We start from the raw sequence: 25,641 nt of genomic DNA, 5'->3' as shown, positions 1-25,641 counted from the left end.
CTTTTTTATGTTAGTGATTAATATGCCACATTCTCTATGTCTCCTTTAAAGCTCAACTCAGGTGGGTTACTCATTACTCAACTTGCCTGCTGCATTAGTTTCTCTGAATAACTGCTTTACCAGTGCCCTTAAATGTTGATTATATATGAACTCCATAGACCTATAAATACAATGTCAGATCTACTAAAAATAAAGGCTATAATTTTGTAAAACATTTTATTTTGGGTTTGATCCAGTAAAACATCTATACAAAATGTGAGTCTATGGAAGATCTGGTGGTTCTTCATCAGAGTCAAACTCCACATCTTCATCCTTGATCCACTCTCCCTTCCAGTTTTTCTTCCATCCCCCACTGTCAAAGAAAAAAGAAGAATTTAGTTATATTTAAATAGAAAATTCAGTTCAGTGCAAATTCTCTCACAATGAAAGCATTGTCTATAATATCTATTCACCATAACTTCCAGCCTTATTTCTTGAACAACAAACTAGTACTTACCCCCTGTAGTATAGGTATTTGTCAGCCAGTTCTTGTTTTTCTTGAATTCTTTTCTTGTCCTCCTGGCTTTTTTGGGTGGTTGGCTTTTTTATTTTCGACTTGAACACTGAGGTAAGATCAATTTCATTCACATGGTGATTTTGTTCATAGGTTTTAGAGGCACAACCAGGTTTAGAATTATTGTCTATTGCATTATGACAACTCTCCTTTGTTTGTTTAGATTTACACTGAATATCATCCCCATATGCTGCTTTTCTCTTGTATGGCATAGGAGTAAAACTATTTGATGTTGGACCTGAGAAAATATTTTTCAATTGTTTATCATGAAGAAAAGGGCCCTTCTGGCCCATAATGTGTTGCCTGAATTTTTCATTGGTATTGAATTCACCAGAGGAACAGGATAGAACTTTAGATTTTTCAATTTTGGACTCATTTATTGGGAATTCCTTTTTCAAAATTCCAGCAACCTTTGGTGATGGTATTATGACACGGGAGTTTCCAGGAAGTGATGCAATATCAGTAGCAGTATGAGCCTCGCTCTGACATGGTGTCTCACCATCAGATGGACCAGACAGGCTTACACGTGTTTTCTGAGACTGGAACTTTTTCTTTACCCTTGGGTCATACCTGTGTCCGCATCCCAGGCCTTTATGTGATGTTGTGGCCTAAAATGTCAATAAAAATGTGCATATTTTTTTCATGGTGAAAATATTTAGTACCGGTAATCATTTCTCACCAACTGATCTGTGTAATAGTTCTGTACCTGCTTTATATCAGTAGTTCCATCCTTCAAATACTGGTCTTGTTTTCTTTGCTTTATCAGCATATCTAGCTCATCTTTCTTCTCTTGGAATTGCACAAAGTCTAGATGAAAATAAGATCTGGTAAGGCTCTAGATTACATCATGAATTTGTAAGTCTTTAAATGTGACACACTTTCTAGTAAAATCAAGAAATAAAAAAATCATACAAGCCTGATGTTTCTTTCCTTGTCTGTGTTGTGACAATACAATGACTGTATCAAACACAGGTCTGTTGGCACACACTAGGCATGCATACCTAAAATAGAGGGGTAGGGTTAAATAAAACCTAGTGCCAGTCTGTATTTGAGAAAACATTATTTAGTATGGTATTTATATTGTCATATTTCCTGGCTTGTAATGCTGATAACATTTATTGTCTGTGGTAGACAAATATGTACATTAAGATGATGTAAGCAGTAATATTATATATGACAATAAGGCCATAATAATTGTTTGTTTGGAATTGCCTCCATCCTTATTGAAATACCCTCCACTGATAAAATTTTATTAGCAAAAAATGAAAACCGTTTTTTTTAATATGGAGATTTTTCATATTTTTTTCAATTTTTAATTAGTTAAACTAATTAAAAATTGGGGAATGAAATTTACTTCGCTGTAAGCGTCAATTCATTTTAAGCGTGTTCGCTATAACCGTGTTTTACTGTATATTCCATACATAGTCTGTAGAAAATATTACCCCTTTAAGCATTATGACGTCATTTTAGAGCATTATGATGTCATGTTTCGTACTGAAACTTGTAATATTATTATAAGAGCTTGATGTTCATTGTTTTATTTAAGGAATGAATGCAATGTTTTTTAGTTTTATACGATATAAAATGGTTTGGGGCAGTTTACACTTTATAAACTGCGAAGCGGTTTATAAAAAAGCGTAAACTTTAGTCTATTTAATTTTTTGCTATTAATTGTAGATAAAAACAGTCATTTGACCTTTAAAATGACATCAAATTGTACAAAATTCAAACGAAACGTCAGGCGGATTAATACATTTTTGACGTTAGTCTTACTATGACGTAGGCAACATTCTTTATACAATATAAAATAATTCTTTAGCCAATCAGAAAGTGGGTTACAACCAGAATTAAATTATTTACTTTTTATTAGCTCACCTGAGCTGAAAGCTCAAGTGAGCTATTCTGATCACATTTTGTCTGTCGTCCGTCTGTCTGTCTGTCCGTAAACTTTTCACATTTTCAACATCTTCTCAAGAACTACTTCGCCAATTTCAACCAAACTTGGCACAAATCATCCTTAGACAAAGGGGATTCAAAGTTGTGAAAATTAAGGGCCACACCCATTTAAAAGGGGAGATAATTAGAAATTAATGAAAAATTTCGAGAAATTTTCAAAAATCTTCTTCTCAAGAACCAGAAAGCCAGGCAAGCTGAAACTTGTGTGGAAGCATCCTCAGGTAGTGTAGATTCAAAGTTGTGAAATTCATGACCCCCGGGGGTAGGGTGGGGCCACAATGGGGGGTCGAAGTTTTACATAGGGATATATCGAGTAAATCTTTAAAAATCTTCTTCTCAGAAACTAAACAGCCAGGAAAGCTGAAACTTGTGTGGAAGCATCCTCAGGTAGTGTAGATTCAAAGTTGTGAAATTCATGACCCCCGGGGGTAGGGTGGGGCCACAATGGGGGTTCGAAGTTTTACATAGGGATATATCGAGTAAATCTTTAAAAATCTTCTTCTCAGAAACTAAACAGCCAGGAAAGCTGAAACTTGTGTGGAAGCATCCTCAGGTAGTGTAGATTCAAAGTTGTGAAATTCATGACCCCCGGGGGTAGGGTGCGGCCACAATGGGGGGTCGAAGTTTTACATAGGAATATATAGAGTAATTCTTTAAAAATCTTCATCTCAGAAACTAATCAGCCAGGAAAGCTGAAATATGTGTGGAAGCATCCTCAGGTAGTGTTGATTCAAAGTTGTGAAATTCATGACCCCCGGGGTAGGGTGGGGCCACAATGGGGGGTCGAAGTTTTACATAGGAATATATAGAGTAAATCTTTAAAAATCTTCTTCTCAGAAACTAAACAGCCAGGAAAGCTGAAACTTGTGTGAAAGCATCCTCAGGTAGTGTAAATTCTATGTTGTGAAAATCATGACCCCGGGGGGTAGGGTGGGGCCACAATGGGTGGTCGAAGTTTTACATAGGAATATATAGAGTAAATCTTTAAAAATCTTCTTCTCAGAAACTAAACAGCCAGGAAAGCTGAAACTTGTGTGGAAGCATCCTCTGGTAGTGTAGATTCAAAGTTGTGAAATTCATGACCCCCGGGGGTAGGGTGGGGCCACAATGGGGGGTCGAAGTTTTACATAGGAATATATAGAGTAATTCTTTAAAAATCTTCATCTCAGAAACTAAACAGCCAGGAAAGCTGAAACTTGTGTGGAAGCATCCTCAGGTAGTGTAGATTCAAAGTTGTGAAAATCATGATCCCTGGGGGTAGGGTGACATGGGGGGGGGTGTTAAAGTTTTACATAGGAATATATAGAGTAAATCTTTAAAAATCTTCTTCTCAGAAACTAATCAGCAAGATTCTTTATAATTGTTAAAGCTTTGGCTCCAGGACAATTCTTCGGCCTCACAAGAAGGTTCAGATCTAGAGTTTGATGTAGCTAAATATCCCATATATAAACAATTGTAATGGATTTTTTTGAGAACTGCAATACTCAACATGTGATATGACTATAAAATTGAAGCAGGCAGCTATTTTTTCATTAGAATCTTTTTGTATTACTGTATTGAGTTGTTGCCCTTGATTTATTGATTCTTGATTATTTTAATTAATGCATCCACTGTTAACCAATTATTGTGATGATTATTTTTATACAATAATAAATATTCAATGTATATAAGTTGTTCTGCATCAGAAGTTTTGGGTTAGGCCGGATTAGTTATTTTTGATTTCCAATTTTTAGATACTATGAATTATTTTAGGCCGGCACATATATAGGGACAGTGTCTATTGCATTATGATGAGCGACTGTTTTGGGTTAAACTTGAACAGGTATGGGTAGATTGAGTGTGTGAACATCCGTGTTTTCTAACCTTCGATACAAAGTGTGCGGTCATTCCTGCTCTATATCGCATTAATGCAAGTGTACAGTCATACCTGCTTGTATTGGTGGTGGTTGAGGCGGAGCACTAGTGTAAGGTCATCCCTGCAGGTGTTCAGGCCTTTCTAGCACAAATGTGCGGCACTCCCTGCTTGCGTTAGGTTGAGCTGTTGGCGGAAACGTTGGTACCTGTTGAGTTGCGTAGGTGTGCGGTCATCCCTGCCTGCGTAACGTTGAGTTCCTATATATGTGCAGGAGCGGTGATCAAAGTCTGCTCTTGTAAATATTGGCAGCAATCAGGGCTATCCGAGTTCCATGGGGGAAAATGGATTTTATTTATACAGGATCTACGTGTATTATTGTACATTGTCCAGATTGTTTGTATTATGACTCCATTAAGCTGACTTTATCATACCTATTGTACCTCAGGTGAGCGATGTGGCCCATGGGCCTCTTGTCATTAAAATAAAGGCAGTCGGTAAGATATAATCGTTATATGGTTTTTAGTTGACCTAATATGGTTTATACATGGTCAGTAAATTTCATATGGGGGCTCGAGCTCCGCTCTCGCCCCATATGGAATTTACTGACCATGTATAAACCATATTAGGTCAACTACAAACCATGTAACTAATAATATCAACCTCAGACACAAGTATTGGTTTGCTAGCTTCATGCAGAACTTGTCTAGGATATCTCCGGCGTCTACCTAAAATTGGAAAGTAGACAATGGAAATCTATCGGAGATTTCCAAACTGCAAACGAGCAAATTAGGATTACTCTTGCACTTTCCAACTGACCAAACGAATACACCCAAGAAGTGATAACAGACTAACAAGCTCAGTCGATTTCACTTTCTGTGTATTCAGTCAATATCCATATTACCATATATCAACCTATAATGAAGTCCATAATTGTAAAATATTTTGCTTATAATATCAGACTGTCAGTATCTATATTGCGGCATTATCCTGTTATTAGCATCGCGATGCTGATAATTTTTGACGTTATTTTACGTAACTTCAGAAGCGTTAAAATTATCAATGAATACTCTTTATACCTTTTTTAAACATCAGGATGATGCATCTGTGTAGATTATTACAAAACATAATATCACTTATGTGCATTCCAGTACTTCATCGCAAATACACTAAATATTCATACTTTGGCGAGAATGTTTCGTCTCTCTATATATACTCCTATTATTGACATCGCGATGCTAATAACAGGAGTATATATAGAGAGCGAGAATAATTATTCACTCTTAAATGGCTGGAAATTATTAGCATCGCGATGCCAATAACAGGAGTATATATAGAGAGACGATATTAAGAAATCATTATAAAAACTCCGCGAAGGGAAGTATTCCCGGGAAAGAGGGTTTCTTTGGGGGGTCCATCAGAAAAAAACTGGGGCTTGGTTTTTTTGGGGGGGATGTCACTATTACAGTGTTCAGTTCATCCAAAATGGCTGGAAATTATTAGCATCGCGATGCCAATAACAGGAGTATATATAGAGAGCGAGAATGATATCTATTCACTCTGAAATGGCTGGAAATTATTAGCATCACGATGCCAATAACAGGAGTATATATAGAGAGACGATAATAAGAAATCATTATAAAAACTCCGCGAGGGGAAGTATTCCCGGGAAAGAGGGTTTCTTTGGGGGGTCCATCAGAAAAAAAACTGGGGCTTGGTTTTTTTGGGGGGGATGTCACTATTACAGTGTTCAGTTCATCCGAAATAAAACTGGAAATTATTAGCATCGCGATGCTAATAACAGGAGTATATATAGACATCGAGAATGATATCTATTCACTCTGAAATGGCTGGAAATTATTAGCATCGCGATGCCAATAACAGGAGTATATATAGAGAGGCGATGTTAAGAAATCATTATAAAAACTCCGCGAGGGGAAGTATTCCCGGGAAAGAGGGTTTCTTTGGGGGGTCCATGAGAAAAAAAACTGGGGCTTGGTTTTTTTTGGGGGGATGTCACTATAACAGTGTTCAGTTCATCCAAAATGGCTGGAAATTATTAGCATCTCGATGCCAATAACAGGAGTATATATAGAGAGACGATAATAAGAAATCATTATAAAAACTCCGCGAGGGGAAGTATTCCCGGGAAAGAGGGTTTCTTTGGGGGGTCCATCAGAAAAAAAACTGGGGCTTGGTTTGTTTGGGGGGGATGTCACTATTACAGTGTTCAGTTCATCCGAAATAAAGCTGGAAATTATTAGCATCGCAATGCTAATAACAGGAGTATATATAGAGAGAGCGAGAATGATTCGTCCGTCTATATATTCACTCTGAAATGGCTGGAAATTATAAGCATCGCGATGCCAATAACAGGAGTATATATAGAGAGAGCGAGAATGATTCGTCCGTCTATATATTCACTCTGAAATGGCTGGAAATTATAAGCATCGCGATGCCAATAACAGGAGTATATATAGAGAGAGCGAGAATGATTCGTCCGTCTATATATTCACTCTGAAATGGCTGGAAATTATTAGCATCGCGATGCTAATAACAGGAGTATATATAGAGAGAGCAAGAATGATTCGTCCGTCTATATATTCACTCTGAAATGCCTGGAAATTATTAGCATCGCGATGCCAATAACAGGAGTATATATAGAGAGACGATGTTCAGAAATCATTATAAAAACTCCGCTAGGGAAGTATTCCCGGGAAAGAGGGTTTCTTTGGGGGGTCCATCAGAAAAAAAACCTGGGGCTTGGTTTTTTTTTGGGGGGGATGTCACTATTACAGAGTGTTCAGTTCATCCGAAATGTCTGGAAATTATTAGCATCGCGATGCCAATAACAGGAGTATATATAGAGAGAGCGAGAATAATCGTCTGTCTAGTAATATTCCCGTTATCGACATCCCTGTGTAATGACAATGCATTTAAAGTCCGTGCATTTAAACCTCGTCCAAAATTCACGCATTCTTCTACGGAATAAAGAGCAAGAATGTAAATTATTTACACACAAACCCATCATTATCAATATAAATTATAAAATTTCTTGACATACTATTCAATGGAATAAATGGTATACATTACATACAAGAAACAACTTCGCATTTGACCTTTATTCCGTAACAAAGTTGATTTTAATTATAAAACCCCAATGCCATTTTCCTTCATGATATAAGCATTATAGATTGAAATGGACTCGATATCCGACCTTTATTCCGTAATGAAATACTTTTAAAATACAACTTTGGTGCCTGATTCTTCATCGTAATATGACATGGATTAACATATATCTTAATATATTTTACCTTTATTCCGTAGTAGATCTTTACAAAACAAAATGTTACTGTTGTAACACTTTAAATACCGTTATGTACAACACAGAGAAACACACAAATATATACATCTTAATAGATTCAACAAATAATAACGTGAACTTTATACTTTCCCTCTTATAAGATAAGTATTATAAAAGTATTACAATTGGGCCTACAATTGACGTTAATAACGTCAACAACGTCAACAATTATCAGCATCGCGATGCTAATAACAGGATAATGCCTATATTGCCTACCTTCCATTGCTTGTCAGCAAAGCCTCATCCTCTGGAATGTCTTCTGTAAATAATTCTTTAACCCTCCTTCTCTACAATGTGCAATCATTCGTCTTTGATTTTCAGACACTTAAAGTAAAACCAGTCATTCGATAAACTGAAATTTAACACAATACATTCAATACATACTCTTAAGACCCCAAGCTGGTCAACATCATCACCATCCCTCTTAAAGGACATTGTTTATTTTTTTATTCCAAACACTAGTTCACAGTTCGACATGAATTTCTAATTCCTATCCCGATTTAAAATAAATCTTTTAAAGATAATTAAGAATGTGAGTATTTTTGACTAAAACTTTTCTAAATAGTATTCTTTTTATAAACATTGAGATAGATTATATATTTATTTATATTGTTAAAACAGCATTTATTTATATCCTTATTTATTGAAATCGGGATCGACAATCACAAATTATGGACTTTTCGCGAAAATCGACAAAAAGGAAAGTAGAACAATAAATTGTTGTGCACGTGCACAAAAAAGAGGATATTTACTGTTATTTACAAGTTGTACGCGTGAATCAGCGGTGAATAATGACACAAGAAGCGCATGAACCAACCGACATTACCCCTGACAAGGATGGAGGTGTGATTAAGCAGATTTTACGTGCCGGGGAAGGAAACGAGAGCCCCGTGCCTGGAGACAATGTCTCCGTCCACTACGTTGGGTCACTGGACGATGGAACACAGTTCGACTCGAGTCGTGATAGAGGCGAACATTTCAAGTTTGATCTTGGGAAAGGTGAGAAACATGCGGGTTGCGACCTCTGAATCATTTTATTCAGTTAGTTTCGTTTTCAGTTTTTGAAGTGGTTGGAATTAATATCAGGTAGACACAGGCTACATTTTTGTAGATTAATTAAAATTTGATGGTCAGTTGCCTAAATTGGACCATTATTTTGCTAACTAAATGGGAGGTGAACTCCCAGTATTTCTGTTCACAAGAGACACTGCATTCTATGTCTTAAAATAGTGTTTCTATATTGAACATTTCCTACAGTTTTCAACGCTAGAGAAAATTTCCTGCTTTACTTGATTGAATATCCGTTGTTTAACACCCCCATGTTACATTATGATATTGACTATATATTTCAAATGTAGCTGCAACCAAGATCAGTCAAAATATGTAATTGTTTATGAAAATCAGACACATTCATACACTATCATTTCTCCTCTTGATAATACAAATTGTCATTAGAATTTCAATAAAGTAAAAACATGTTGAATCTAGTATTTTGCATCTTACAGTTGATTTGAATGATACATATTTTTCTATAGAATATATTCAAATGTAACTTCTTGCACACATCTGCTTTACATTCATAGTTTTTAACATTTACATCTGGGATTTGTTTCACTTCAAAAAAAAATAAAAATTTTGGAAGCATGTACCATGTCTAAGAGGTAAATGTGTTCATATTTGTAGCATTGAAATGAAGGATTTAAATTCGACTCTTCTCACGTGTTTATGAGAGCACAATCAAGTTTCTTAATAAAGCAAAAGGGGGAAATATTCATTGTAGATATAAAAATTTATTTGTGTTTATTTGATATTTGTATATCATTGGTTTCTTTTCTGTGATTCAAAATTGGTAGTATAAACTAAAACATCGAAACATTTGACTGTTACATTACAAAACAAAGTTTACCTTTCTCATTATTATCAATGCATTACAATCAGAAAAGTTTTGTTGCCTTTTTTAATTGCTGTATTTTGGGGATAATACGTCTATGCAGTGTATAAGTCAATATACCTTTTGGTAGAGATTTGATAATCTCTATAAGGGTCCTCCACACCTTGGGGAAATGTTTTGCATACAAGCCCAACTTCTCTAAGTTTTTATCTTCAAGATATGAAATTAAAGCATGCATTTGACTTGAAAATGTTAGGGGAAAAAAGTGAATTTTGGGGAAATAAGTTATAAAAATGTATTCACTATTGCTGTTCATAAAAACAATTGTCCTTTTTATATTTGAACTTGGTACGTAAGGGTTAGTAGACTGAAACTTTCCAACAACACTTTAGAGATACCAATAGTCAAGGACCTTTAATAGTATTTGTTTTGATATAAAGACAACATTTTAGATATATTTGGAAAGATTAATAGAATCCTTAAATATTATTTTTTTTTGTTTTAATATGTCTGTATTGATTTTTTACAGACTAATTTTTATCAACAATTGGACAGAAGACTGTGAATTATTATTATTTTTTTTAATAAATAAATATATTTGTGTGTTTTTAGGATCAGTTATTAAAGCATGGGATTTGGGAATTGCGACCATGAAGAAAGGAGAACTGGCCAAGTTCACCTGCAAACCTAAGTATGCTTATGGAGAAGCGGGGTCATTACCCAAGATACCACCCAATGCCACCCTTATCTTTGAAGTGGAGCTTGTTAGTTGGAAAGGTATAGCACAAGGTTCATAGATATGACTACTCTTGTTTATATAAAAAAATGTACTGGTACATGTTTGTTTTTATCTTTACTAGCCAACAGTGCAAATTTCTTGGTCCCTTCTTCTTAAAGCTGAACACTAGTTCGTAAATAGGCACTGTCCGCCATATTTCTCATTCACCACTGCTACCCCTATAACTCCTATATAAGGCACAGACCTCTTAACAGTTCAAAGTATTTTGCTGTAGAGCTCTCACCTGTGTGGACGTACATTTTGCCTCGCCGTGTTACTCCGTCGTGATGAAGTTTATTTTCAAACTTTACATACCGTTTAACGGGTAATTTTTACTGCTGTGATTTTTTTACGAATTTTACTTAAAATAGGGCGATTTGAATTTTTACGCCTAATTTTTTTACAAATTGGACATGTCCGTAAAATTTAAAATCATCTGTGGTAAAAAGGGGGGATTTCACCATAACTTTGTTACAGTTAACACACATACAAATCAGAAAATTGTGTTACTGTTAGGTTCGTATCCCCGTCATAGTTAATGACTGAGTGATTGAAATCTAGCTACTAACGTGGCATTATACGTAGTTTTAAAAAATACTTTTTTTTTTTTTTTTTTACTTCTGTGAAAATTTACGCGTTTAATTTTTACGGATTTATAAAACTCGTAAAAATAAGCAGCACGTAAAAAATACCCGTTTTACGGTATTTTTTTCTCGCCAGGAGAATGGTAACATCATATTAATTGGTAAATACATTATTTACAAACAGAATATGCATACATTATAAGAAATAAATGCATAAAATCCAAAGACCACGAAAGGAATACAACATGTCTGCCATGAGTTTCAGGTATGCAGTCAAGTATAGTGAAATTGAGGGGTTTATATACCAGGTATTGGTGCCTATTTACAAGCGGTGTTCAGCTTTAAAAAGAGATAGCAGCAAATCATCACTCTTGGTTGCCAAAGGTGTTTTATTTTGTTATGTGAATGAATATATGCTGAAACCTTGAATATTCAGAATTGATATTATATCGAGTAATATTAAAGCAATAATAATAACTATTCAACAAAAAGAATTTTTTTAAAGTTCATACATGTGTATTCATGCTCTAATTTGTTCTCTTGGAATGCATGTTGCTATAAACATGATAAAGGAAATGCACTATTTTTAAAGCCAAAAATATCATTGAAAATTTTTTAATACTTTGATGTGATTTTTGAAATGATAAACATAAATCAAAGAGTTTAGTCTTGGTTTCCCTAGCTAATCCCACAAGTGCAGGTAATTTGATACCATAAAAAATCTTAACACACTCACTTATACTTAGATGTATTCCTTGGATTTTAGGTGAAGATTTGTCATTGAAAAATGATGGATCCATCATCAGACATATCACAACAAAAGGAAAAGGATGGAAAAATCCAAACGAAGGCGCTTTGGTCAAAGGTAAATATTAGATCTGTACAGATCAATCTCAGTGTTCCGTGATGCTGAATCAATCCATAGCTCACTTAGATATTCACTCTTTTAATGTATGATGACATTAACATCTAGAATATACTTATTAAACAAATAGAGAACTAAATATTGAAGCCATTGTTTGAATGGTATATGGTATTTCACCATTTATTAATACTTTGTGTAAAGCAGTAGTTAAAAACCCTCTCTGCGCATTATAACAGTTTTAACTGCATTTCATCTTAGTAAACTTTGCAATTTGCACTTAATTACTGGGCAACATGCAAAGCCTAATAAAGTGTTTGGAGCTGGCTCAAATTAAGTATATACCAGTGTGTGCGTTGTGTGCAATATGAACCGAACTTGCATGATTAATGTATCTGAGGATCACGATTTAAGCCTTGTTCCAGATGTTAGAATACTCTTTGTGAAAGTGAAAGAGTTTATATTCAATGAAAGAGATGAGATTTGCAGTTTTAAGTATACACAGATTTGATAAACCTTTAAGGCCAAAATGAAATTATTGTTTGTTTGGAATTGCCTCCTCCTCATTGAAATACCCCTGCTGATAACATTTTATTAGCAAAAAGTGAAGAACTTTTTTTGTATAATTATGTAGATTTTTGGGGGTTTTTTTTTACCAATATTTAAGTAATTAAACTTCAAGTTTGAAAGAAAAAATTCCCTCCCTCCCTCTTGGGTCTAGAACCTTGAGGCCGCAATTCCAAACAAACATTTTTTTAAGGATGGCCGGAAAATTTTTAAAACTTTTTACAGTGCACTATGTTGGGAGACATGGAGAAAATGTTTTTGAGGATCGGGAGGTGGAGTTTACAGTTGGAGATGCAGTCATTTCAAATGTCATTGAGGGTTTAGACATTGCGGTTAAGAGAATGAAGGAAGGAGAGAAATGTCGGCTGGACATCAAGCCCAGTATGGCATACGGATCAAAAGGAAATCCAGATCTAGGGGTGCCTCCGGATGCTGAACTTGTTTATGATGTAGAACTACTCAGCTTTGAAAATGTGGGTAATCATGATATTTCTCAACTTACAACATTAGTACATGTATTACTTTCTCAGTTTTTTAAATGGAGTTTTCAAGTTTAATTCTTTTTTTTTAGGCAAAAGAAAGCTGGGAAATGGAGCCCCATGAAAAACTGGAGCAATCCATTATAGCCAAAACAAAGGGAACAAAATTTTTCAAGGTATCATACATAATGAATAAAAATATTTATTTGATCATCCACAATCTTATTAAAATTATATCAGATCTTAGATTCACTCATGTATGATCGCTACTTGTATAGCATATCATAGAGGAACGGATTTATAAGTCTAATTTAATTAGATTGGATCATCCAATATCTAACAGAATTCTTTTTTCCAAATTCGAAAGAAAATCTGTTAATTCTCATATTGTTTATTGTTAAACAGGAGGGTAACTACAAAGTAGCCCTGAAGTACTACGATAAATGTCAGAAGAATTTGGAGTTTGAGACGACCCTTAAGGGTGAGGATGAAGAGAAGCGGAAGGAAATTATCGTCCAAGCTCACCTCAACATGGCCATGTGTCACCTGAAGATGGAGCAGTATGTCAAAGTTCGCGACCACTGTAACAAAGCCCTGGACCTGGACGACAAGTGTGTTAAAGCTTACTTCAGGAGGGGACAGGTAAGGCAAAAGATAGGACTACCAGATATTGAAAATGTAAACAGCTATAGGCAGACTAACGATTAACGATAGCAGTAGTTATGACTTAGAATAATAGCAGGAAATTTAGAGAGTTTTATAGCAAGATTATGAATTCAAAATATTTAGCAGAAACACAAGCTGTTCAAGATATCTAAGATTGCTAAGTGGGATAGTTCTAGAGAGATATCACATCAAGGCATCTAATGAGATAGAAAACAAGCGAAGATAACTAATAATGAGATGATTGCAAGACAACTATCATGTCAGCTTTTAAAAGAGATAAATACAGTAGCAAAGAGCATAAAGGTATTAAGTGCAGTTTAAAGCAGTTTAGCTTATTGCTTGATGTAACTTATTAAAGAATGAATACCGCAGTAAGACTGGTAGGAAGATAGAGATGGAAATACATTATGAGGTAGTGAAACAGTTAATAAGATGGTGAAACAGTTTAAAATGAGATTGCAAAAGAGTTTATGGGATAGTGGAATAGATAATGATATGAGAAAACAAGTAATGAGACAGTAAGTGAAAGTGAATGAGATGGGGAAACAGTCAGTGCAGTAGTGAAACAGTCAAAAAAAAGATAGTCAAACAGTTTTCAAGATGTGTAACATTTTATGACAGTCACATAAAGAAAAAAAATTAATGCATAAACAGAATGAAATGTTTTTAAACAGTAAATGAGATGTTAATGAGATGATGAATAATTAAATGAGAAACATGAAGTAAAACATTCATGGGATAGTGAGTTAATGCATTGATGAAACAGTAAATGAGATAGTGGAAAAGTTAACATTGAGATTTTTTAACATTGCATTGTATGTGATATCTAAACATGATTGTAACTTTTAAACATATATTCTTAATTATTAATTCTTTTGCATATATTTTTAAGGCCTACTATGCTGGAAATGATTTTGACCTTGCCAGAAGAGACTTTGAAAAAGTGTGTGAGATAGAGCCGGACAATAAAGCCGCTAAAAATCAAGTCAAAATTTGTGAACAGAAGATAAAACAGTTTGACAAGAAGGAAAAAGCCAAGTACCAGGGAATGTTTGAAAAGTTTGCTGCTGAAGATTCTAAAAAGGTATAATTAAAACAAATCTTAGGATCATTCAGCTTTTAATACAGAAAGTATAACATTCAGCCTTAGCTTTAATGTATACATGTTTGTTTTTTTGCTTCATCTGACACTATTTTGTATCATTTCAATGCGTATCCTTTGTGCTACGGTCATATTTAAGCAGAATATTCCTTGTGGAGTTCAGCACAAGACCTTACTTGGGGGACTTCAAATAACACCTATCAAGAGAAATATAAGTTACGTGGACCATTTCAGTAGTTTTTATTGACCTTTGTACATGCACAAATCCAACCATTTTTCAGCCTCAAAATCGCTTTGTTGATGGTTTTGAGGAAATTGGAGAATGGGATAATAAAATGGCTCATGGCATGCTGCCCCTTGATCAAGAATGTGAGGCTTTCGGAGAAAAGATGCCCGAGCGATGTAATGTGTCCCAACCCCCTGGGGATGACTGAGGCTCCATGGTAAATCTGTTTCTATTATAGAATTGCACAAACCTGGCCCTCAATGGAGGCTATGTAGATCCTCATGAACTGGTGTGATTTATACCGGTACATGCCTAAAGGGAGGATTTCCAGTTGGGTGATTATTGGACCTGGAACTGGAACAAATTTGGCCCCCATAATTCACCATTTTTAAAGTATTTAATGTACATGAAATTGTACATTTAATGTACAAAGAATTTCAGTAAAATGATGTTCATTTTAGGGGGCCATTTTAGGCCCTTATTATGTATAAATATATAGTCTTTTGTTGTTAAATATGATATATAGACAAGAACAACCTTCAGAAATAACCAGGTTATTTTCATTTTTGTGCATGATACCCTGTGTCTATTGCAGTGTCAAATAAAATTTGCAGCACTTGTTTTGTAAATTCACCTTCTTTTATCATTGGCCAAAAAGATTTATCTAAACCCCAAAATATGACATGAAGGAGAAGGTAAAAGAGATACTTGTGTAGCATTACAATGCATTCAATGAAATGTTCATGAACAAGTATTAATGGAAAGCGTATTTTTATAGATTGCCACTACCTTATACATTGTAGGGGTTTTTTTTCAAGACTAAGCAAATTAAGCCATATTGATTTCATGTATTCATTAGCTTTGTGCTAAAGAATCATTGAATAATGGCCTCAATTTTATTGAAAATTTCATACAAATAATTACATGTTTTGTTAATCCAGAACATTAATCTTACATAGAAAAAAGACATTCACTATTTATTTTTGTGAAAGCCAAATTTAGTCCGTGACTTCACTAAAAAGATCAGGCCATCCTTAAAAAAATTGTTTGTTTGGAATTGCCGCCTGGAGGTTTCTAGACCCTATTTTTCCAACTTGAAGTTTAGCATATTAAAACTTGGTAAGGAAATAAAAATCTCTGTGTAGAATTTTTTTCTTCAGTTTTTGCTAATAAAAGAGGAGGGGGGTCAATCTGGTGGGAGGCAAGTTTGACCTTTGTTCTTTGTTGGCCAATGTTGTAACTTCTCAAAATGATCATTATTCATGTGGTTGTTAATATATTTTCTCATACCAGTAATATGTTAAAATGCTCCATATAGATATTAAAAGAAAATCAGGAAATCCATCTTGAAGCTGCATGAACTTTTATATCATTAAAAATTGCACTTTCTATATAATTTGAATTTAAGGGCCAGATAAGAACCCTTTTCTCGAATACAGTGTACAATTTAGACATATCCAACTCCACAGGTTTGTGTATTTCCCCTTCTCCCCGCAATTGTGTTCAGGTGTGTGCCTAAAACAAAGGAACTCATTTAATATCATGAGCAAATTCTTTACTTTTCAGTCTGATGGTGAGAAGGGAGCTGACTCCAAGTAAACAGAGAAGAGCCAAGTCTGTGAGAATTATTAGAGGGTGCCATGTGAGAACAGGACTACAGCAATAAGAAGCGGGACTGATATGATTTATCTGTTGTTTTTCTTATTTCTTTGTTAGTGCCATCAATTTGTACTATATGTATGCTATCGTAAACAAGAGATATTTTCAGGAATAACGTAGATACATCATTATCGTGCCACTGTTACAGAAGATACAAATGAACTGGTTTTACTTTAAAAGCAAAATAGTGTACATGTGCACACAAAATTATTCATTTACAATGTTACTTACACCTAAGAATGCTACTGTAAGACAGATAATTTTTTAATTGATAAATAAAATGTTTTACGTGATTTTTTTGATCGTCTTCTTAGTTTAAGGGCGACTCGATATTAAATAAAGAAAATATTTACTTTTACTCACAACGGTAAATCGGGAATTGTCGATTATTATTTACTCTCTTCTTAAAAGATATGAACTAAATATAATGTAACAATAACGATTGTGTAAATACGACATCAGTTTTATTTTTCTACGATAATCTTTTGAATTGCTTGCCTCAAATGCCGAGAAACAGCATAAAAAGTAAAATTATTGAAAAAGTGTTACATGTGATTTTAAAAATCAAGTGTGTCTAGAGCAGATGTTATGAATGCTACTGAAGAAATTAAAATTGAAAATGTGCACGAAATTTTAACCTCCATAGTTCTATTATTTTATTACTAGTCAAACCTTTTATCGCTGCAACTTTTAAATAGAGAGAGGGAGATATAAATCAAAATTTATTTATCTGGGATCAATGATTTATCAAAGGAATGTCGATTAGTATTCGACAATGGTGCCCTTGAGACAGAGAAAAAAGAGCAAAGATTCTTGGGGCATTGCGATTGGTTAAATTTATTTCAAAAAGAGATTTCATTTCTTCTTCCGACGATAAAATTTCAAACCGCCGAGCGACAATTCTGTAGAGGTGAAATACATTTTAGAGTCTTGAGAATGGAAAGTCACGTTCGTATATTATGATCAGTTTGGGATTTCCAAAAAAAATAACCGAGAATTTATGATACGATTTTATTTCCGTTCTAATGGTATTTGGAGAGGAAATACAGCCCCGTGTCGCCGATATGATATATCATAAATAACGTATTTATTTTTTGCAAATATTTTTGTCCTATAATACCTAATTCAGACTAAGATCTGCTGAATGTGTCGAGTGATTAGTTGTCTATCACACGTTCGCGCATAATTTGGATAAAAATACCGTTTCATTTTATCTGACACGCGCTAATAAAATAACTGCAAGTAATACAGGTTGGCACCGAATGCAGGCACGTGGCATGGGGGGGGGGGGGGGGGGGCAAGTTAAAGGCATACCTACCCCCTACATACCTACTGCTGAATGTGTCGAGTGCTTAGTTGTCTATCACACGTTCGCGCATAATTTGGATAAAAATACCGTTTCATTTTATCTGACACGCGCTAATAAAATAACTGCAAGTAATACAGGTTGGCACCGAATGCAGGCACGTGGCATCGGGGGGGGGGGGGGGGGGGGGGGGGGGGGGGGGGGGCAAGTTAAAGGCATACCTACCCCCCCCCCCCCCCCCCCCCCCCCCCCCACGGATGCTACGTGCCTGCAATGGTCAAAGGATCTGTAAATATAGTCCGCTTTTTTCTGAATCTATTATGACTGTGCTTGTGTTAATAAGTTTTCTTAAATCATTTTAAATTCTGTTTCCCTTAGACTTTTTTCCGCTCTGTTTGAATATGAACACATGACGCAATTACGCGACGCAAATGCAAAGGAGGCTGGATTGTCAGGTCAGATCTACCTTAAATTTTGTAACATGGAATGTCCGGTCCTAAACTATAATGTAATGGAGAAAAAATCCATAACGGTTTTACATTTGCCTGTGTCTTTATACAGAGCTTTTCACATGTATAGTAAAAAAAAAAAAATGGCCACTGTCGACCACTCAGTCCTCTTATTGTTGGATTTGATATAGTTTGTAAACATGAGTTATTCCGACTCAGGTTTGCGATGATGTAATAATGCCGTCAAACACCCTGTAAGATGATGATTGATCTCTGTTATAATTATAGAATTTTTATACATTTTTAAAAAATTTTAAAATTAAGATTGTATTGTTGTATATATTTATAATCAACTGATTTAACATCTTATAAAATACATAACAAGAAAACGATACATATAATGATATAGATAGCAATCTCTCAACTGAATGCCCAACGGATGAAATCAGTGAGAGTAACCTTTGGGACAAACGCATACTTTCTCCAGGTAATTTTACGGATAAGATTCTGCAATGATACAATTGTGTTCCGTGAAAACGCCGTGTTAACTAAATACCAGGTGTCGTGAATACCGTAACCATCTCATGAAGCCTGAAACGGAACAAACCGATCACGGAGATGAACATTATGCGATTCTACTATTGGGGGTTTTGAGGGTGTATATTCTGCTCAAAAAGATTGTCATATAATTTTGAACTTTCTCTACCCCCCCCCCCCCCCTTCCAGAAAACAACCGTTAAGAAGATAAATTCATGCTTTTGTCTGAAAATCTTCAAATGTGCATTAAACTGATCAATCTGTAGATTTTTGGACGAAATAGCATTTTTAATATGCGTTTTTAACATTTTTATCAAATAACGTGCAATTCTTAGAATATACTATGTCTAAACATAAAACAGCCTTTTTTTATGTTTTTTTGTTCTTTTTAATCCAAAAAGATCCTTTTCGAAACATTAATTCTCCGCAAACATAAAGTCTTAAACTATCCGCGTCAAAAAGTAATGAAATGAAATTCTTTCTGTGATTATTTTTTAAGCAATAAACATAAAATACATTTTCATCTCTGTAACCGCTTGTAGATGTCCTTCCAAGGCCCATCGGCTCACTTTCATTAGTTGTTTTAAAATAATCGTTTTTTCGTGTAAAATAAGTTGCTTTCCTAAACACAAATGATGAACTGTAATAATCTTGATTGTGGTCGGCCGATATGTCCATCGACCCGAGGTTCATTGAACTGCCACAAGATGCCCAGCCATAGTGATGCTATTTTCAATGTTTTAACAATGTTCGGAATGATAATGATGATCTTAGCATCTAAGGGTCATTCATATACCGTACCCAGTATTCTCTTTTTGAATTGTACAACACAATTTTCTCTTGTTCAGATCTTGTTACTTTATTTTGAATCGTTTGTAAAAAAAAAAATAATAATAAGAGACTGTTTAAAAATCTTTCTAACTGAATAACTATTAATTAAGGTCTTCCGTTTTCCAACGGAAGACCTTATTGTTTTCGTTCGGTTTCTTTTTCCCTATTATTATTATTTTTTTTTTCTTACAAAATTTGTGCAGGCGATTTCTCGGAAATGGCTGAACCGATTTTCGTAAAACTTTCAGATCTAATAGATATTAGTCCGAACTTCATATACATTTTTTTATTTTGATGACGTCATTTCTGTTCTTGAGAAAATGACGTTTAAGCGATTTTCAGAGGGTCGGCTTGTCCAGGGATCTCCTCCTAAACGGTAAAAGATATTGAATTCAAACTTTCAGGGATTGTAGACAAGAGATTGTAGATGTGCAATTTGGCATTTATATTTGTCATGCTCAAAAGGCGTTAAAGCTCGCCTGGTCCCGAAAATTTAGACCAAAAAAACGTCGTAATTTTTCATGGTTTTCTTAGTTTATCTCTTTTCTGAAAAATATTTTGTTAACACATGTAATGTAAAAAAAGTTTATATTAACAAGACCTTTCATTTGATATCAAGAAAAAGGGGCTGGCCCCTAATATTAGGGGACTAAAGGGCTCTAAAGTCTTTCATCTGGAGCTCTTTACTGAGGGGTATTTTGTGAACATTTATAGAAGCAAATATGTTTATTTTACAGTTATGTATCCAAGATATGTAATGATGTTATCATGTGTTACGTATTTAGGGGTTTTTAGGGGCCAAAAGTCCAGAATTTTGATCACATATATCTCAGAAAGGAAAAATATTTTAAAATGCAGTAAAGAAGAAAAGATGCTCAGAATGATGTACTAAATAATATGCAATTTTCAAAATTTCGTTAAACGGCCCCTATAAGGAGTTAAGGGATCGGCCCCTAAAATGTTCTTTCCCATATATCTCAAGAACGGTAACGAATTTCTAAACAGTTGTTGAACAAAATGTGTTGAGATTTAAATGACCTTTTATTTGATATCAAGAAAAAGGGGCTGGCCCCTAAAATTAGAGGACCAAAGGGCTCTAAAGTCTTTTATTTGTAGCCCTTTACTGAGGGATATTTTGTGAACGGTTATAGAAGCAAATATGATTATCTCACAGTTATGCATCCAAGCAATGTAATGATTTTATCATGTGTTACGTAATTAGGGGTTTTAGGGGCCAAGAGTCCAGAATTTTGATCACATATATCTCAGAAAGGAAAAATATTCTGAAATGCAGTATAGAAGAAAAGATGCTCAAAATAATGTATTAAATCATATGCAATTTTCAAAATTTCGTTAAACGGCCCCTATAAGGAGTTAAGGGATCAGCCCCTTAAACGTTCTTTCCCATATCTCTCAAAAACGGTAACGAATTTCTAAACAGTTGTTGAACAAAATGTGTTGAGATTTAAATGACCTTTTATTTGATATAAAAAAGGGGGCTGGTCCTTAGAATTAGGGAACTAAAGGGCTCTAAAAATTTTCAACTGTAGCTCTTTACTGAGGGAAATTTAATGAAAGGCTATAGAAGCAAATATGTTTATCTTACAGTTCTGTATCCAAGTACTGTAATGATTTATTCATGTGTTATGGAATAAGGATTTTTTAGGGGTGATGAGTCCATAAACTATGACAAGCTATATCTCAAAAAGGAAAATATTTTGAAATGCAAGATAGAAGAAAAGATGCTCAAAATGATGTAATTTACAAAATGCAACCTTCAAAATTTGGTACAGCGGCTCCAATAAGGAGGTAAGGGACTGGCCCCTAAAAATTTTTTTTCTCAGATATCTCAAGAACGGTAACGAATTTCTAAACACTTTTTGAACAAAGCTCTTATCCCTGAAACAAAATAGTATCTGGCCCTTAGAATGTAGACCCCGTTTTTCTATTCTAAATCATGTTTAGCTGTTAAATAGCAAAATCAAGATCGAACATGTATCTCAAATTCTAAAATCAGACGGAAGACCTCCTCGTTGCTCGCAACGAGATCGTGTCTAGTTATGTTACTTATTTATAATAAATACCTGTGCGACTTATAAACTGTGTAATTTTGTACTATTGTCCTTTGTGATATGCATATGTACATGTATTCGTCAGAAATGGCATATATTACAGTGTGCTTTATTATATTCTCACCTTTTGGACATAACCATGTATATGTAACGATAAATGCATGACTTCTTAATTCGTTTGCCAGAATCAGTTTTATGGCAAAAATATTTTGTTAACAGAAATGCCACCTTACTATTATTTTTCTACACAGGTTTGTTTAATTGAAGCCCAGTCGTGTCTCGTCACTGCTATTCAATCTAAATATTATTTGTCAGGTGGAGATTAATCAGGCTGAGGATGGTACTGATATAGACTATTCAAAGTATAACGACCTCAACCTTATTACTCTTTTATTTAAAACTAGTTGTTGATCGACTCTTGGCATTATTTTTGAAATGGTATTAATTTTTAAAGATTTGTTGATACATGTTCATTTGTATTAACTAGTAATTTTAATCTTTACATTTAAGTTAATGGGGAAAAGCATATTTCCTTAAAATCTATTTTGTAAACTCCAATAAATATTCTGATAAAATTTACATTGGCTTTTCTTAATCTAAAATGACAAATTGCAAGTATTTTGACAGAAAATTTGATTTTTTTCACAACAGCGTATTCTTTAAAAAAAAGCAGATAACTCTTAAAAAAAATCAAAAGTTGAATGACATTGATATAAGTTTTTTATATTATCGCTACATTTACAATTTATTGATTTCATACATTTAAGACATTGTTTCTATCGTTTCATCTCTATATGTTTTCATTTTCAAAAACAAAAATCAAAAGACACACGAATGGCATTTTTCTTCTTTGGATTTTGAAACAAACCCATGTACATATTTCTGAATGCTAGGCATGAAAACTTAGAATGGACAAAGCCTTCAACCTGTGTGGTCAAGATTTCGAACCATCTTTTTGATACAAAATTTGATGTATACATCTTTATCGCACCTATACAGCCGAGGGTAACACATTCCGCACAACCTGTGGCGAGGCATCATTAACTATTATTATCACCTAAATCCGTTTATAACAGTGGGTGCAAATTACTTACTACCCAAGTTGTCCAGTTTGAAAAAAAACTTTCTGTTTCTTTAAAATTTACGCAAATCTGTATTTCATTCTTTCTATATATAGGGTAGTTATATTAAATGTCACAAAATTGTTCATATAATCTCTTTGAGAAAGATTTCCGAATATTATGGTGACACATAAACCACTTATTTAAAAATAAAATCTTCACCACATGTTAGTATATTTAATTCCATTATTGAGATGAAAATAACTTTCTAATGGATTCATGAAGCTGTAAATAATCCAGCATGTCACAGCAATGGCAACTTCTTGGGGGATTTTAGAACATATTTCCAGAGCTCTGTCGGAGATGCCCGAAACAATGCGATTACGATACATGAAAAAATCAAAGTACTGAGAGTACTAAAAGACGGGGTCTTGAAAGTGTCCTGGATTTCCTCGAATATGCTTCCAAAATTTATGAGTTTGAAATAGTTGTTACAATCTATGTTAAATTCGTTTTTTTTTTGTAATTGTCTGATAATTTGTCTAAATTTTACTCAATCCCGACAATGACAAAATATGACATTGTTTATATCTACAAGATCTTTCATTTGATACCTTCATAATTGTAGAAAATTGACACAACGGTATATTATGTAAAATAAGACCTCAAGGAAAAATTTTAAAAATTACTACTAAGCGGGAAAATCAAACAACTATATCAAAGTAGATAATTTTAATCATTAGATTTATTTAATTTTGTGATCCAAGGGAAAATCCACAAGTCGGACGGTATCCGTAATAAAAGTTTTATGAAAACCCCGAAAACTCTAAAACTGCTGAATTAACAAACAAAGTGAACATTTGTATACCGATAACAAACACAGGTATCTGACGTTAGAAATACAATAAATTTACAATAATATTCCAAGAACTTTGACAATAAAAAGATTTGTCACGGTCGCCATTTTGATTTTTTAGACCGACTTATCTGACACCATTTTCTTCATTTGCGATTCATGCAAAATTAATAGGTAAAAATAAATCCGTTCGCCACTTACTACTTTTTTGTGTAAACCCGTGCATCACCTACACGAATTACGATACAACCGTTCCTTTCATTAAAAATCATACTCCGAAAATCAGAGACATAAATTACAGAGATTGTCAACTCCGCCATTAGCGTGTAAATGTTACGGGACCAACCTTACTTCGAGAACTACAAGTGCAAAAGCAATCTTGTATATGTCATTAAATTTTAACCTGATAGTGAACATGAACCTGTAAATATTTTAAGCACGTTTTTTTTATGAAATATTTACAAAAACTCTTTATTCAGTTTTTAAAAATAACTTTTTTAAAACTTATTGACTTTTCACAAAGTAATGGTAATGCATTACTTTTCTCATGCAATGGTAAGGTAATGCATTACTTCAAGAAAATTAAGTAATGGTAATGGTAATTTAATGCCCTGATTCATGAAGTAATGGTAATGTAATGCATTATTTTACAATGTAATTCACACCAAGCATGATTCCAACTAAGCCGGAAAACATGAACATTAACATTTAACTTGGTTCTTCAATCGATAAGATTGTATACATTATATGATGTATAAGTCCTCCAAAATGTATAATCTATTATAGATTTTGCTTACAATGCATTGTTTAAAATTTAAATTCAGTTTAATCAGCTAAAGAGCCAACGAACGAGAAGGCAAATTCAGACTTGTTTTTATTTTCTTTGTACAAAATTCCTTTAGAGACGAACAGCAGTCATACCGCAAGTAGACTGGAAGCCAATGAAACACCTATTTAATTTGTTAAACACCCGCCCCGATTTTAACTTCGCCTTGCGCATGAAGTTTGATAGTATTCAGGTGAAAGATAATCAAAATGAAATTCACAACATTTCAAAAACGGCACATTGCGTGCCGTCCGGTTTGAGACTTCGGCTGACAGTAAACCAATAGACGGGGTCACGTGACCCCGTCTAAAAGCCACAAAGGGGCGGCCCGTCGGTATAGAAGCCGGTTTTCATCTACAACCCAACAGTTTGCATGTCTGCAAAGCTTTTGATAAGATCGCTGTCATCGAATTACCCCCAAAATTCCATTTCTTTTCTCACTGGGCTAGCCCAATTCTCGTATTTGAAAAAGTCAGTTGAGATTACGTGACATCTTTACTTGCATGTTTGCAAAGCTTTTGATTGCAATCATCCAATTACCCCCAAATTTCCATTTCTTTTCTCACTGGCTTTAAGTTTAGTTTTTCATCCCTGCCCGCTCCTCTAAATAGCCAACAATGCAGTGGGTTTTTTTCAATTTTAAAGAATAAAATCAGATAAAGCATATACAAAAAATGAACAAAAATATGGTTCAACATATTAACATTATGGGGTAATAATGGATAAAATGTTAATTCCCGCGCTTGGGGTATCATCTAGTAAATATAATATCATAATAAAGTCAAACCTGACCTGATTTGTAAATTATTTACAACTGGTTGTGAAGTGATACTGTCCCAAGATAGTTTCCTCAGATTTGCTTTTTGGTAGATGTGTTAATCATAGGGTGATTCAGAAGCCTTAAGACACGAATCACGCTACAACAAAACAAAAAAAGTTCGACAGTTTGGTATTTACTTGCATTTGAAAAAAATGGCCTGAATTGTTGCATCTGCCAGCTAATTTCAAAACTTAATAAATATATGTACAGTAAAGCTGGAATTTTTGTGGGGCACAATATTGCTTTTAAAGAATTGCAGTGCCATGCAGTTAAAGCGCGAATTTCAAACGTTTTAATATTTATTTGCAATATTTTGTATGAAAATTGACAAAAAAATCATACTA

At 34.2% G+C, this 25,641-nt stretch overlaps 2 protein-coding genes across 3 annotated transcripts; one reads left to right on the top strand and one right to left on the bottom strand.

The window, feature by feature from the left end:
* Positions 1–204: 204 nt before the first annotated feature.
* Positions 205–8,300, bottom strand: LOC128188614 (sodium channel modifier 1-like). Its single transcript, XM_052859784.1, has 6 exons — positions 8,110–8,300; positions 7,942–8,012; positions 1,466–1,554; positions 1,260–1,360; positions 497–1,161; positions 205–352 (listed from the first exon to the last, which is right to left on the bottom strand). The coding sequence occupies exons 1-6, from the start codon at positions 8,158–8,160 to the stop codon at positions 262–264; spliced, it is 1,068 nt and encodes a 355-aa protein (XP_052715744.1). The 5' UTR covers positions 8,161–8,300; the 3' UTR covers positions 205–261.
* Positions 8,301–8,397: 97 nt separating this feature from the next.
* Positions 8,398–16,832, top strand: LOC128188602 (peptidyl-prolyl cis-trans isomerase FKBP4-like). Of its 2 annotated transcripts, XM_052859764.1 has the most exons (9): positions 8,398–8,724; positions 10,229–10,393; positions 11,745–11,843; positions 12,633–12,880; positions 12,979–13,062; positions 13,292–13,528; positions 14,445–14,636; positions 14,936–15,097; positions 16,447–16,832. In XM_052859764.1, the coding sequence occupies exons 1-8, from the start codon at positions 8,517–8,519 to the stop codon at positions 15,086–15,088; spliced, it is 1,386 nt and encodes a 461-aa protein (XP_052715724.1). In that variant the 5' UTR covers positions 8,398–8,516; the 3' UTR covers positions 15,089–15,097; positions 16,447–16,832. The 2 variants fall into 2 exon arrangements, with proteins under 2 accessions (XP_052715724.1, XP_052715733.1); XM_052859773.1 differs by lacking the exon at positions 14,936–15,097.
* The last annotated feature ends 8,809 nt before the right edge of the window (positions 16,833–25,641 follow it).

The sequence above is a fragment of the Crassostrea angulata genome, chromosome 1, assembly GCF_025612915.1.
Source record: "Crassostrea angulata isolate pt1a10 chromosome 1, ASM2561291v2, whole genome shotgun sequence".
Taxonomy (NCBI): Eukaryota; Metazoa; Mollusca; class Bivalvia; order Ostreida; family Ostreidae; genus Magallana; species Magallana angulata.
The sequence above is the reverse complement of the archived record's forward strand: the minus strand, read 5'-3'. Positions and strand labels throughout refer to the sequence as shown.

Bases quoted from the DNA above. Each gene is read 5' to 3' on its own strand.
- LOC128188614 (XM_052859784.1), bottom strand. From the start codon at position 8,160: ATGTCCTTTAAGAGGGATGGTGATGATGTTGACCAGCTTGGGGTCTTA. The intron at 1,555-7,941 runs GTAGGCAATATA...CCTCTATTTTAG, and splicing joins TTGCTGACAAGCAATGGAAG to GTATGCATGCCTAGTGTGTG. The intron at 1,162-1,259 runs GTACAGAACTAT...TTGACATTTTAG, and splicing joins GAACTACTGATATAAAGCAG to GCCACAACATCACATAAAGG.
- LOC128188602 (XM_052859764.1), top strand. From the start codon at position 8,517: ATGACACAAGAAGCGCATGAACCAACCGACATTACCCCTGACAAGGAT. The intron at 12,881-12,978 runs GTGGGTAATCAT...CTTTTTTTTTAG, and splicing joins AACTACTCAGCTTTGAAAAT to GCAAAAGAAAGCTGGGAAAT. The intron at 13,063-13,291 runs GTATCATACATA...ATTGTTAAACAG, and splicing joins AGGGAACAAAATTTTTCAAG to GAGGGTAACTACAAAGTAGC.